The 14557-nt window shown below is 44.5% G+C and overlaps 1 protein-coding gene across 5 annotated transcripts in view; it reads right to left on the bottom strand.

Annotated features, from left to right (window-relative positions):
- Adcy2 (adenylate cyclase 2) overlaps positions 1 to 14557 on the bottom strand; it is a 396939-nt gene that overhangs the window by 97679 nt on the left and 284703 nt on the right. For all 5 annotated transcript variants that reach the window (XM_063257949.1, XM_063257950.1, XM_063257951.1 and 2 more), the window contains 5 exons: positions 10322 to 10433; positions 7679 to 7806; positions 3421 to 3579; positions 2319 to 2451; positions 745 to 921 (listed from right to left, as the gene is read on the bottom strand). In XM_063257949.1, coding sequence (XP_063114019.1) covers positions 745 to 921; positions 2319 to 2451; positions 3421 to 3579; positions 7679 to 7806; positions 10322 to 10433 — 709 coding nt within the window. The remainder of the gene's footprint in view (positions 1 to 744; positions 922 to 2318; positions 2452 to 3420; positions 3580 to 7678; positions 7807 to 10321; positions 10434 to 14557) is intronic.

Below are 14557 nucleotides of genomic sequence, written 5' to 3'. Positions count from 1 at the left end.
GTTAATGAAACCAACAGAAAATGTGGAGTCCCCACCTGGGCTTACAGCTGTCACTATTAGACTGGGGCTGTGGGGTGCAGCGAGACTGGAAACCTCACCTTCATCTGACCACCTGGCAGGTTTCTCTCTAACAGTCAATGAGAATCACGTAATGTTGGATACTACTTTTTAATCTCAATTGCTCCCTTAATACGGTTAACGCTGTTATGTTCTAAGTGCTTCACTCTCGTTACTTCTCCTTTCTCCTGCGGCTCTGTGTGCTCGCCACTCTCTCCCTGTTACTGCATGTGTCCCTGCTGCAAGGAGCTTTGGTACTTTATTCCATGTGGGAAGTTGGAGTGGTGTCAACCGGAAGTGACCTCCACTCCACAGCGAAGGCGTGTGCATTGCTGGCCACACACTGTGGACATCAGTGCTTTTAACAGTCATGATAATGTTACTCAGGCTTCAAGGACATTCTGCCTTCATCTGCCTTTTTGTTAGGATGCTCAAGGTTTCCTACTTTATGACTGAAAGATGAATATGAAAGTCTGTCACAATGGCTGCTTTTGATGGCACACAGTGGGGGGGGTTATAAGGTTAAAATGTGGTCGCTGGAGGTCAGAACCTGGAGCGACATAGACTCAGAGGTCACCCCAAGAACACCAACAAAAGTTACCATGGCAGGAGCAGTGCAGCCCTCTGTTGGGTCGGGGAGTGAGCTGTTTGGGACCCAGCACTGAGGAGTGGGGGTGCTAGGCTTACCGTGGTGCTGATCTTGCCATTCTCAGTGGTCATGCTGTCTCTGTGATGTAGATGTGCGAAAGGCTTGGCTGCCCCCCAGGACTCCAGGTACCGCGTCATGCGGACGGAGGCCCTCATCTTGGCTCCATCCAGGGTGTGTCGAGGTCTGAAGAGATGCTGGGGACTCCGTCGCTCCCCCTTGAGAGAAGAAACAGAGCGCTGGTCCCAGGGCTCCTCTGCACCTTCTTGTCCTGCTCTCCATGTCCTGCTCTCCAGTCCCCCTTGGCCAAGTCGGTCCCACCCAACATCACTCTTTCACCCCATGTCCTCTTCCCCTGCTCCTTCATGCATCTGAAGGGTTTTTTGTTTTTTTTTTGTTTGTTTGTTTGTTTTTTTTCGAGTGAGTAAAACTTAGCTGTGACTGAAGCCTAGGAAAAAATAATAGGCCTACAATGGACATTGTTATAAAGTACATTCATCAATAAATATGTTCATGTTTTAGCTCTATCTTGATGATTGAACTTTTTTAGAGTGCTAGCTGGATCGGGGCATTTCCAGTGAGAAGACACCTCACGCATCCTTATTTTAGTATCCTCTGTCTGAACGGAATATATTTTTTGCACGCTTCACAGCACCCTGGAGGTTGCTTGTCACTGGTTCATCTTAGAACAATCATCTCCCGAACAATCAGTCTCCAAAGCTGAAACTGGGGTTTCAAGGGCACAATCACGAAGGAATGACATGAACTTGACTGTCATTTTGTGATACCCTTTGCCAGCTATGGGGTTTGTGGGGGGCTGCATAATCCCTTCAGTGTCTTCATCTGTCAAAGCTGATAGTGAAGGTCAGTCTCACACCTCACAGGGAGGAATCTGAGAAGCGTGGGCAGAACTGAGACCTCAGGGGCCTTGGTCTGGCCTAACACGCAGTGCCACCCCATTAGGAGGAGATGGCTTCTTACTGTCTGACCGGTCGGTCAGTCAGCTGTTTTCCTCATGATGGAGGATTTTATGGAGTGTAAGTAGATGTGTGTGTATGCGTGCATTCCCACACAAAGGCACATGTGAGGTTTCTCTGTTAATCTTAAAGCACTTCTTCATTTTCTTTTTCTCGCATATTCATTCTATTTCCTTTCATTAGGCTTCTATCCTTTGAGTCCTGTGGCTTTGTCTTTTGGCTTTAATTTCCCAACTCTCTGGTGTCCAAGTTGTGCCCACTGAGCTCCTTTCATAAGCAACATCAATACACACACACACACACACACACACACACACACACACACACACACACAAGCACACAGGCACAGATACAAGATACAAACAGCAGCCCAAACCAGCAGTGGCACTCATGCCTCACTGAGCACACAAATGTTGTCTCTTTCCTGTTTCTTTAATAAATATTTGAACACATCCACACCAGACACCTTCCCTAACTAAGCCTTTAAATACTTCTAAAGTCACTGTAGAGGTAAAGACCAGCAGAGAATTAAACTGATCCCTGACTAAAAACAATCATGTACATCCAAAATTTGCCTCTCCTCCCTTTAAATCACAGAAATCACACACTGATCACAGACTCTTTAAAATGATACTAACCTTTGGGTTGATGACGAAGTAGGTTTTCACCAGGTGTTGTTTTAAATATGGGTCCCTAATGTCACCATCTCCCTCCTCTACTTTGTAAGCTCCATTCAGATGCTCCAAGGTGACTGAGGAGATGTGAACACGCCTAAAACCCCATGGGACATTCAGTCAAGACACAGAGAGATAAATGTAGAGAAAGATGTTGCACTTGTGATTTGAGCAATAATTTCTCTTTCAAAAGAAGGGAAATCACATGCTCGGGGAGGACTGGCTACAATTAAGGTTTCTATTTCACAGCCCACTGCGCCGGACTCTAGAGGTCATCAGTTACTAATTGAGGTTTTTGCCTGCACAGACTCCTCCACGGCTGGTGCAGTGAATTACAGCAGGGAACACTGGATGGCATCAAAGTTTTGCATGTGAGGAAATCATTCGAAATGCAGATCAAGGGTGTTTGAGGGGAAGTGCTGAGCTGCCTAAAAGTAAGGATTTTCTTTCTCAGCGCTGCACTCTCACATCTCCAAAGTACAGCCCTGGCATTGAAATTCTCCTGCCTGAGGATCTTCTCACCAAAAAAAGAAGTGGCAGTTGCTTTTTTAACAGTGCTGGTGTTAACAGGCAGACACTGCCAGGGAAATAGCATGTCTGGATTGCATTACAGAACACTGAAAATGCTGGTCTGTATTCATAACTTGCAAATACATAAGGGTTTATTTGGCATCTATATCAAGTGTTCAACCATGAGGTCAAAAGGTTGGTGGATCTGAGACAAGAGTTTGCATTTAATTTTTCTTTGCAGCACTCAAGTTTTTCTGTGTACCCCTAGGAATATGTTCTGCCAATGAGCCACATCCCTGGCCCAAAAGTTCATGTCTTATTACTACAAGAGGTCACTAAACTTGTGTAGCATGATAGCATGATGCCAACACAAGCAAGAAGTCATCAAAACCTGGTAAGTCACTTAGCAGCCTCTTGACCTGGCCACATACTATGATATTTCTGGTGCATCCAGAATCCTCTGGACACAAACAAACCCCTAAGGATGGAGTATTATCCTGCCACCCTCATAACTGGGCCGACAGCTGGAAGATAGACACCTGAGGTCTGGCCTTACCCAGGGACTCCGCCAGCTTCCATGTGATTGGCCAAGGTAACATCGTGGGACCACACGTCATACTGCCATTTCTGCAGACCGATCACGCCGCACAGCACGTTCCCAGAATGCACTCCCACGCGCATGTTGATGTCAACCCCGGTAGCGTCCCTCACTTTCCTGGAAAGAAGGGAAGTGAGTTCCCAGGTCAGCAGCATCCTGCTCCCCCTTTCACACATGCTCAGTTTCCCTGAGCATACTCAGAATGTCTGCACTGTGAAAAAGCCACTTCGAATTCCTCCTGGGGCAGAGGGCCACTGCTCTGAACCACTAAGAAGCGCATTTCTTCCCAGACACTCTTGGATTCGACTCAGAGCTCCAGTCCCCGGCTAGTACCGGCAGACCAGGACAGACCTGACAGATGACAGGGTGAGTTAGCTGTACCCTCTACTCCCTTAACTCATGTGAACCAAGCACCTGCTCGTCATGTGCTGTGCCTGCTGTGCACGAGAGCCACATGACATTGCTCCGTGACATCAGAGCTGTCCTGGGGGCCCTCTGTAAGGCTCGCACTTCCTGTGGTGTGTGCCACAATGAATACATTCTGCTGGCTAGGAAACGACTCTGCTGATGTGGGAGCTTAAGCATGACATTAGCCTGAAGATGAATTTTTAGAAGACAGTCATGAGATTATACCTTTTATACCAGTTCTTTAATAAAAAGGAAATCCTTTTAAAAAGCTTTAATAATGCATAATGTTTCATGAGGAGGAAATTCATTTAAAGTTTTGACATTAAAATACTTTAGGATCGTATGTGAATTATTAACAGAGAAAACTGAAGGACTTCAAAGAAGAGGAAATGGAATTCTTTGGCAATATTTATTCATTTCTGCCAACGAACACATGTGGTGTTGAAAGTAGCCCTGTAAGAGAAGTCTCCGTCCATGAAAGTGAGCCTAGCTACACGGAGGGAATCACTCCAGAGGAAATGTGGAAGGGAGGGAGGGAGGGAGGGAGGGAGGGAGGGAGGAAGGAAGGAAGGAAAGAGGTGCAAGGAGACTGCCGTGAGAATTGTATAAAACACTTCAGAAACATCTCAAAGAGGCACAGCCACGTCCATCACACTTCAATGATGAAATGACGTCACTTGACCATGCTAAAAGTGATTTAAAAAATAGGCTCAGCCTCCTGAAAAGTGTGTACCTGCACTAGCTTAAAAATTAAAGTTCTCTGTTTGCAGTCTCATTGTTGGAATGTCCACTTTACAAGCTTTAATTTTATGACTTAAACAATTATCTCTAAGATGACAATATGTAATCCATTAACTAGTGATTTCCTACTGTTTATTTTTTTCTGTAAATCTGTATAACTTGTACCCTTTCTCTGCTTTTTTTTCTCCTTAAATAAAATTTAAAAAAAAAATTAAAGTTCTCACCTCCATCTTATGAGTCAGTAATGGGTGCACAAACACTTGCCCTCTGTGTGAGAAAATATGAGAGCAAAGAACCCCTAGAATCTGCTGGGGTGCTCACTTCATCATCACACGGCTGGGAGCACAACAGCACAGTCTATCTTTGATTATCTTATCAACTACCCATTAGACATGTAACAGAGGAAGAATGTGGAGTCCCTTGGTCTGCAGTGGCAGGGCACTGGGACACACCACTGTGATGTGATCTGAAGAACTGAATTTAGGGATAAGCAACTGGGAAGGGAGCTTTTTCCTGTCTCCTACAATTCCTAGAATTCTGGACACATACTATGATATCACTAATGCGTCCAAGGTAAATGAAGCAGCACATTAACATAGGATGGCATCTTATCCCGCCACAAGAAGGAATGAGACACTGAAATGTGCTGGGACATGACAGCAGTGTGCTACCTGATAAAAGGCAAAACAGAAGGATAAACACCGAGGGATTTCTCCCGTGTGAGACCCCTAACAGGAAGCGAAGCGGAGATGAACAGGACCTGGTGCGAGGGGAGGGTAAGTTAGTGCTTTATAGGTAGAGAGTTTCTGTCCAGGGCAAGGAAAAGGCTCCAGAGAAGGCAGAGGAGATGGTTGGTTGCACAGCGTTCTGAATGCATCAATGTGTGCTATGTAAGTTTTACTACCGTGAAACACTGACACAGATAGAGACACCTCTGATGACCTGGAGGCAGGGCAATAAGCACAGTGCAGATTCTTCCTCCTAAAACCTTTCAACATACTGTGCAAGCAAACTTCGTGGATCAGAAAACAGTTGATTCTAAAGAGAGGAAATCAACCCTCAAAAAACAGTAGATTGTTTATTTCAATATATTAAGATAATTATGAACTTTTATTTTTTGATTCCTTACACTTTTATTAACGCATAGTTTGCAGTTCATGATTACGGCCATCATGAGAGCACTGGGCATTCTCACGACTATCTTAACTCTTTTTACTTTCCTGTCTTTCTCTTCCTCCTCCCTCCTTCTTCCCTTTCTAGATCTCTTTCCCATTTGCAAAAGTTCTACCTCCCTGTTTTCTAATACCTCGCTTTTATTTTTCTGTTTAAATTATTTATACTTTGCCTTTCTTCTAATAAGAGAAATCATGTAATATTTAAGCTTGTGTGCTTGGTTCATTTCGCTGAACATTATGGTTTCAGGGTGCACCCATTTTTCTACTAATGCCTCAAATTTGTGGCAGAGTAGCGTTCCATTGTGCATAAATGCAACACTATACCAAATCTTCTTTATGAATTCTTCGGTTGGTGGAAATATGGGCTGCTTCCAAGATTTAAGCACTATGATTTGTGCTGCTATAAACACAGGTGTGCACAGATTACTGTAATACAATGCCTTGAACGCTTTTGGGAACATGCTTGGAAGGGGGATGGGCAGGGAGTCCAACATATTATTGATACACATATTCTACCCTTCATAAAAATATTTCCTGCATCTATTTGAAAAGAAAATGAAGGAAAGTGCTTTCCTCTAATAGGAAATGGATATGGTAACTCTAGAAGCGGGCCATAAATTTGAGAAAAGATAATTATTTCCCTTAATTGGGGTCACTCATGTCTAGACCAGCATAGCTGTGGTAGTTATTTGCTTTTGAGAAAAGTAAAAAAAAAAATATCATGCAACAGAGAAAACACATGATTTATTTATGGGACGAGGCAAGTGTAACTGGGCTATTTCCCACACGATGTGATTCACACGGGGGCTCACGGAGTCCACAGTGATTGCTTCCCCCTCTATTCCCCTTGGTGTCCTGTCATGTCTCTCCCTTTCCTCACTATGGAGCCAGTAGACCCAGATGGACCTTGTGAGTCTCTGACCTCCTCAGGGGTGTCTTGGCTTCCCTGGCTGAGGGTCAAGGTCTCCGTTCCTCTTCCCCGAGAACCCTGTGAGAGCCACCTGCAAACAATGAGCTACTCCAGAGCATGCGACAGACATGCATAGCACTGCTGTGGCTTCTGGTTTTCTCACCTAAGGCACTGAATGAGAATATGGAGGACTAACTAGAATCTTTATTCTTTTAAGATAAAGGCAATATGCAGAGGAGGAGAAAAAAATCACTTGATCAACAGTAAAAACCTAATAAACTAAAATTCTTTGATTATGCAATCAGCAAAGAAAAAGTTCTACCCTTTCTAAGACTGTTCCTGCTTCTGCAAAGGGCCCTGCTAAAGAAGGAAGCATGTTGCTTCCTGTATTAACCTTTTACCTCTTATGTTCACCACAGACCTGTCAGTGGTACTGGTGACAATATTCCAAACAAACAAAGCTCTAGAATCCCAATAAAAAATAGACATAATGCAAATAATAAAGAAACTACCGCATAGAACTGAATACATTTTTAACTAGACGCAGCAATTCTGAATTAGATATTTAAGTTAATTATAGTCGGGTAGAATACACTGTTTTGTTTTCCCTCCGTGCTGTATATGGTCACATTTGTCAGAAATTAGAGACACACTGAGGGTAGAGACTTTCTCCTCGGCATCAAAGAAGACAACAAAAAAATTTTGAAGTCACAACCAAACAGCACCTTCCTAGAAATTTCTAGGAACTCAACTCAGATTTGTTGTAATCTAAGGGTGATAATAATTACAGCAACTATTTACAGAAGAAGCCTTGGGCTGAGTTACTCACATAAGCAATAAATGGCCTATGCATATTTATATTTAAATGTGCAATACTGCATTTAACGCCAGTACATAGAAAAAAAGTAGAAATATTTACAGGTGAGAATTACAATTCAGAACTGTTAACCTTTTAAAAGAGTCTCATAAGCAGTAAACTTACTTTATGGCTTCACACATATCCAATCCCATTTTCACACAGTTCTTGGCATGGTTAGGAAGAGATATAGGGAGTCCGGAAACACAGTAATAGCAGTCTCCCAAAATTTTGATTCTCATGCATTCATTCTCCTGGAAGAGAAAAAATCACAGAATTCCACTTGCGTTCCCCTGTCGGTAACCCAGAACCGGCAAGAGCCGGTTCCGTGATGCTGGTCTTTGCGGGGGAACACAAGCTTCCCTCCATTTATCCAGCAAGCATTGGACACACAACCTGCAGGTCCATGTCCAAAACAGGAAGAATGGAGGAGAGGGGAGGAAATGGGAAAGTGGAGAGAAGCCCTGGAATTATTCACACTTAGTACAAGCAGAGGAGGATAAGGGCTGGATCCTTTGCCTTCACCTGGGCATCTCCAAACACGTGAAAGGAAGCATTCTCTTAAGAGGAAGCCTTTTAGTGCATGCATCCCTGGCTAGAAATCAGTCTGAAGTACAGTCTTTTGCTGTTCCCTCCTCTGCTACAATCATCTTCATTTATTTTCAACTCAAAGCAGATTCTGACCTGCAGAATCTGACATGCAGCCACTGATAAATATCTTCACAATGTGAAAAACCAGCATTCAACACGGCCAAATAATAACTCTGATCATAGGTCAAAATGATCTAACGCAAAGTTTCACTAACTCATTTTTCTTGGGTGGATTGTGTTTATACTGTGTACATTAACTGTATTCATACACATCAATCCTACATCCATCCCTCACCTTTTCAGCCAGCTTATGAACTTTTCAGGAAAGTGAAATAGCAACAAACATTTCCCAAACACAGACTGTTTTCCTCTGACACCAATAAATTTCAAAGAATAATATTAACGTGACATTTTCTTTCTCTTAAGCATGCATTACGTTTGTTGGTGACTTGATGTGTTTCTTTTTCAGTTTAATAGCTCACATGCTAAAATGCACTTTCATCCTTATTTACAGCACTACTGATGTCGTGTTTAGTCATTCCAATACCAACATCATAAACAAGAAAAAAGCCAACAATTACTTATTCTTTTCCCCCCTCACACTGCCTCACTAGATATTCTGCTTCTGGAAAGCATGAGGGTTCGTAGCAGTTCCTGGCAGTGATGCGGAGTCCATGGGATTGAAGGATATGATTTATGGAATTTCACTGTAAGCCATGAACAGTCTCCAGAGTGTGAGACCCTTTCAACCAACAATCGATGGACCAGATCAGCCCAGGGCTGGACCCAGGCATATCTCAGACATTTCTTTGTTCTGGTTAGTGGAGGTCACAGTGAAAAACCTCTATTAGGAGTAATGAACTGTGTCCTCCCAACCCCATCTGGTGGCGTCAGTTCTGATCCCTGGATATGTGATCTCATTTGGCAATAGGATGATTGCACATGTAATTAAGATACAGTCATTATGGTACAGGGTGGGACCCAGCCTAATATGGCATCTGTCCCTAAATAGGGGGGGCAATGTAGAAACTTGGGCATGGACACAGAGAAGACACGGCCATGTGAGTATTTATGTGACCAGCCAGCACCAGGGATATTTCTTCCTACTATGACCAGGTAGTCCAAAAAATAACCTTTTATTAGTGAAAACTTTTAGTGCAATATTTAGAGTTTGACCTTTGTTTTTTTATAAGTGGTCATCTATGAAGCACATGTACTTCCTTCCCTTTCATAATGGGAGGAATCAGAACTACACTTCCACTGTTTTTCTAAAATCCCCATTGAGTGCTTTGAGTCAGCCAGTGTGGGCAGCTGAACTCAAGAGCATTCATCCAACATCTGCAGACCAGACCTGTGCTGAGGACACTCAGCTGAAGGGTTCCAAATTGTTTACCTGGGCTAAACTCTACGGTGAACTAAATTTAAGAGCAGCCCCCTCACATATAAATAACCAATATCAACAGATATAACAAAGCCACTTTTGTTGAGAACAATTCAAAGACAGAATTAGGTTGACCGGAAATGTTTTCCTTAAGCAAAGAGTTGGCGAGGGAGGCTGGGCGCTTTCCACCAGCATTCACAAGTGGGTCTAGGATGGTTGTAGGGAACTTGTCACCCAGGCCATGCATGTAATTTCCCACAGGAGCACATCTGGAGCAAACCGTGAATTCACATTTCTGTTCAAGTGCCACGAAAGCCAAAGGATGAACAGGAGACACTAAGAAGCAAAAAGCTTGCACAGAATGAATGTGTCCTATTTTAAGGGTTTTCTGAGAGCCCTGCTTAACAACAGGAATTCAGGATGGCTACACCAGAGGAGCAGAGATGATCTTACCAACTCCTCAAGACGGAAATGCCACTAAGAGATCCTAAAATAGATCAGTGCAGACAGCCGGAAACAAAAAGCCTCATCATCTTGAGTGTATGACACACATGTTGAATGATACAGAAGTGGATTCTACAATGAGATGAAAACTTGGTAATTATGTGTATGGCATTTGTCATCCCAGGTATAGGACTTGAGATTCATCAAAGCTCAGTGACAAATAAAGCCCATGATTTTATACACAATGGTCTTGAAAGAGGTTTGCATGAAAAACTGAGCCACTGGCAGTGGGATGGAGGGAACCAGGGTACAGGGTTAGAGAGCTTCGCGGTGGGAGGGAAGCCGGGCCTCACCTTGGCAATCTGATCGAACTTCCCAAAGAGCTCATTCAGCATGTGCACCAGCTCCCCCGGGGAACAGTCGCTCGCCAGCCGAGTGAACCCCACGATGTCGGCGTATAAGATGCTGGGGGACAGAATCAGAAGTTTGTTATGAAAGTCATTGTGGCTTTTCCATTAAGAGGTTTTTATTTGCTTGGTTTTACGCTTCATATTTTCATGAGAAAAATGTCACTTTCCTGGGAATATCTAAGTCTCTTGTTAAATTTCCCATTAAATCTTCTTTCATGTTTTTTTTTCTCTTTTTTTGATGGTCCTGGAGATTGAACCCAGGCTCTTTGCTTCATACTAACTTACATCTCGGGCCCCTATATTTTTGTAATTCATATTTTGAGACAGTGTCTCCCTAAGCTGCCTGGGCTGGGCTGGAACTTGGGCTCCTCCTGACTCAGCCTTCTGGATTCTGGAACAGCAATTACGGACCCAGCTACACTTTTGTAGCAGAGATGACAAATCATTGGGGACAGAAAAGTCCTGCTGGGATACGCTGGTTCCCGGTCATTCTCCTGGATCACCTGCCTTCCTCTGTCCTTCTCTGCAAGCAGCGCACATTCTGACTTTACCATACTGAGCCCACTTGCAACCCACTGAGTGTGTTTCCACTCAAACTGTCACGATTTACATCACAGAAATTCACAAGATAGAGACAGAGAAATAATAAAACCCACCCCTGTTTAGACTGATTCAAAGAAAAAAAGTAGACCAATCTTCCCCATTAAGGGTTTTTGGGTTTTGTTTCATCTGGTTTTGGTTTTTATTTCTGTGCATTCACGTCTGCAGTACACACGATCACACTCCTTGTGGGGAGGTGGTACACGGACACGACACGTCGGAATTCCTTTTGCACTCCTTTCCCCAGCCCCCTCCACATCTCTCGGCCCCGTCAAACAATGAGTCAGGAGTATTTATCACAGACCAGGGTGAAGCAGACACAGAATTTCCTCCTAAGGCTCAGAATGTGGTCAGAGTAGCACATTACACATACAAGGCCCCCGAAGGATGCCCTCACTTCAGATCATTTTTAAGGACAGTGCTGGAGTGCTGGGAGAGGAAGGGGTGTGCGGCCCAGGTGTGGAGGAGCCCTGATCACACTCAGGACACTGCTGTGTGCACATTGGGGAGAGGGATAAGGGTCCCTGGAGCCTGCATGGTGCCAAGAATGGGAAACCCAACCCCACTGGTGTGTCACAGCTCCTCCCGCACATCTCTCTGATTTTTGTAAAGAAGCCTCAATTCCTGTGCATGATTTAACCATTTGGGTAGGGAGTGTGATGTGGCTCAAGATACTCTGAAACCAAAGCCGTCCCTTTCACAGTCCTTAGGATGAACATTAGATGCACAAAAACAACACTCAGGACATAACAGGTGTCGGCAAGCGTGCAGAGAAAGTGGCACCTGAGTGCATTGCTGTAGCAGGGTAAAGGCAAAGAACAGGCAGGAAAAAAAAGAAATTTTTCACAGCTACAAATGGAAAACAGCACAGTAAAAATAAACGTAGAAGACCATGAGGCTTAGTAAATCCACTTCTGGGATGCGTGCAAAGAACGGGACTCGGGACTGGAGCAGGCATTTGCACACAAATATGCACAGCTGCTTCATTAACGTCAAGTATGGGAACTCAAGTCCTGGGAGAGGGATGAAGGGAAAGCAGAGCCATAAGACAGCACCAATGACACCATGACAGGGAGGCTAGACCCCAGGAAGAGAAAACCACAGGCAGGCAAAAGGAAGAGCGCACAGGAATGCACAGCCATGAGGACTGACGGACAGGCGCATTCGGTCAGCAGGGGCAAAGGTCAGTGTGGCCCAAGTCATCTGTGCGGTCAGCAGGTAAAAAGGTCAGTCTGGGACAGGTCATCTGACTGGTCAGTGGGGGGAAAGGTCAGTGTGGCCCAGGACATCTGAGCGGTCAGCAGGGAGAAAGGTCAGTGTGGGACAGGTCATCTGAGTGGTCTGCGGGAGGCAGGGTCAGTGTGGGACACGATATCTGAGTGAGGCCCAGGACATCTAAGCAGTCAGTCTGATACAGACGCAGGTGTCTTCCATAGATGTGGGACAAGCTGGTGGTGAATTTAGCAGGAATCCTTATGTGGCTTGGTAGAGGTGCACACCAGAGGCTGACAATTTGAAGAGGAGGTGACAATGAGGTAGATTCAGCAGACAGTGTAGGGAAATCTTTCTAGAATTAGCTATGAAAGAAGGAGGCAGTTTCAGGGTTGGGTGATGCATGAGATGAAGGGGAATATGTTTGTTGTTATTTGATTTATTTGTGTTTGTAAGTTTTAAAAGCTCTCGTAGGTTTGTGAGTGTCTCTGAACTAGTGGGAAAGGCTGCGAGGAAGGCTACAGGGATGCAAGGGACAAGTGGTGGTCACTGCACAACGACATGTGTTGGTACTATTATTATTTCCTTCAGATAGGAAAGGGCCAGCATCTGGTATTCACAGAGAACGTCAAGCAGAACCAAGAAGCTGCAACTGATTTTTTGGTACAATTTAGAGAAAACATAATTCTCATTTAAAAACAAAACAAAAACCACCTAGGTATTCCCTGGACCAGCTGCATGATCTATGCATCGAGTCTGCTTCTTTGCCTATCCTGTCTCCTCCAGGACCACATGTTTTCACACTTCTATTAAAATAATTGGCATTCTACATAGCATGGGCAACTTTTTAAGTGTTTAAAATATCTGGGTCCCAACTATAACTTAGGGACTGTGATACAGTCTGACACTACAGATTCATGCTGTACAGTCTGTGAAGGAAAAGTGTGTTCACTCATTCTTTGGTGCACAGCAATGTTGTCAGTTTTCAAGATGGCTCTGGGATCCTCATCTCCAATACTTATGCCACTGTGCCATTCCCTCCCACACTGGATGGGCTGACCTTTGTAACCAACAGGAACTGACAGAAACGACCTTCTAGGCTGGGCCATAAAAGGCCTGCCCTGTCTACCTTGGACCCCCTGCTTTAGGGAATGGGAGCTCATGTTACAGTGATACTCCAGAAGCTTACAGAGAGGACTAGAGAAACCGAGGCTCCTGCCAACTGCCCACACTAACTGGCCCACCTTGGAGGAGCCTCTCAGGAAGGTGACCCTCCAGCAGCCCTGGCTGACACTGGCTGTGACCTCATGACAGGGACGAGCCTGGTAAAGCTGCACAAGTTCCTCCAAAATTGCTGACCCCCACACCCTAGGAGGTTACGGTGGTGTTGTTGGACACCCTTGTGCTTGGGGATTGTTTGCTATACAGAAATCAGTAGCAGAGACAGCACAAGGATCTGTCATTAGCTGCCAGAGCACAGGGTGTTTCCAGTCATCTTTTGAGGTGTATTTGTTCCTAGAGGGTAACACAATTACTCATGGATATTCTGTGACCCTGATTAGCTACAACTGCACCTGCCTTTACCACCTGTCACTTAAAAGCATTTCCTGTGACAGGAAAGCCACTGCCAAATTTCACAAGGCTGGAGAGAGCAACTAGTGTATCCTATACCTTGTCCAGTTCTATGGATTCCTCTTTAATTTTATAGGCAAAGTGCTTACAAACCTGAAGGATGTCCAGAGTTTTAAATAATCATACCCTTAATCATGTGTGAACTTTTTTTTGCATATATGTGGTGTCTTCACCAGCAGCACCTCTTTAGCTCCTCTTCAGTATGCCATGATGTTTCTGTGACCTCATTTCCGAATTGAGTTTCCTATTGGGTATGCACATCTGCACTCGCTGGGTCACGTGCGATAACGTCTCTGACTCTGCATGCTTCTTCTAAAATCTGCTATCAAATGAGGTTATCCCAGTAATGTATGTAAATTTCAGATATCTTTGCTTTTCTTTAGTGGGCTTCAAAACTCTTTTGGTTCAGGAGGCAGCAGGCTGGAGGGGAGGGCCTGCACTGGGGTGGGGGGCAGTAGGCTGGAGAGGAAGGCCTAGACTGGGGTTGGGGCAGCAGGCTGGGTCCCAGTTCTAGCCAGTGCTCTACAAAGATCAGTTGTGACTGTTGTTATTGAACTACTGGCCAAACCCACACCCTGACAGCTAAGCTAACAGCACCAAAGCATATTAAAGAAGCCTCGGTATATGTCCAGGTTCTTTATGGTGGCCAGTAACCTAGAACAGAAAGTGTCACGTCAACATAATGAATGGACAGAAGGACAAATCCCCTTCAGAAGAAGGACCAGGAAAGGACAG

Source organism: Cavia porcellus, unplaced genomic scaffold (assembly GCF_034190915.1).
Source record: "Cavia porcellus strain 051 isolate PalLab524CR breed Dunkin Hartley unplaced genomic scaffold, mCavPor4.1 scaffold_11, whole genome shotgun sequence".
Classification (NCBI taxonomy): domain Eukaryota; kingdom Metazoa; phylum Chordata; class Mammalia; order Rodentia; family Caviidae; genus Cavia; species Cavia porcellus.
The sequence above is the reverse complement of the archived record's forward strand: the minus strand, read 5'-3'. Positions and strand labels throughout refer to the sequence as shown.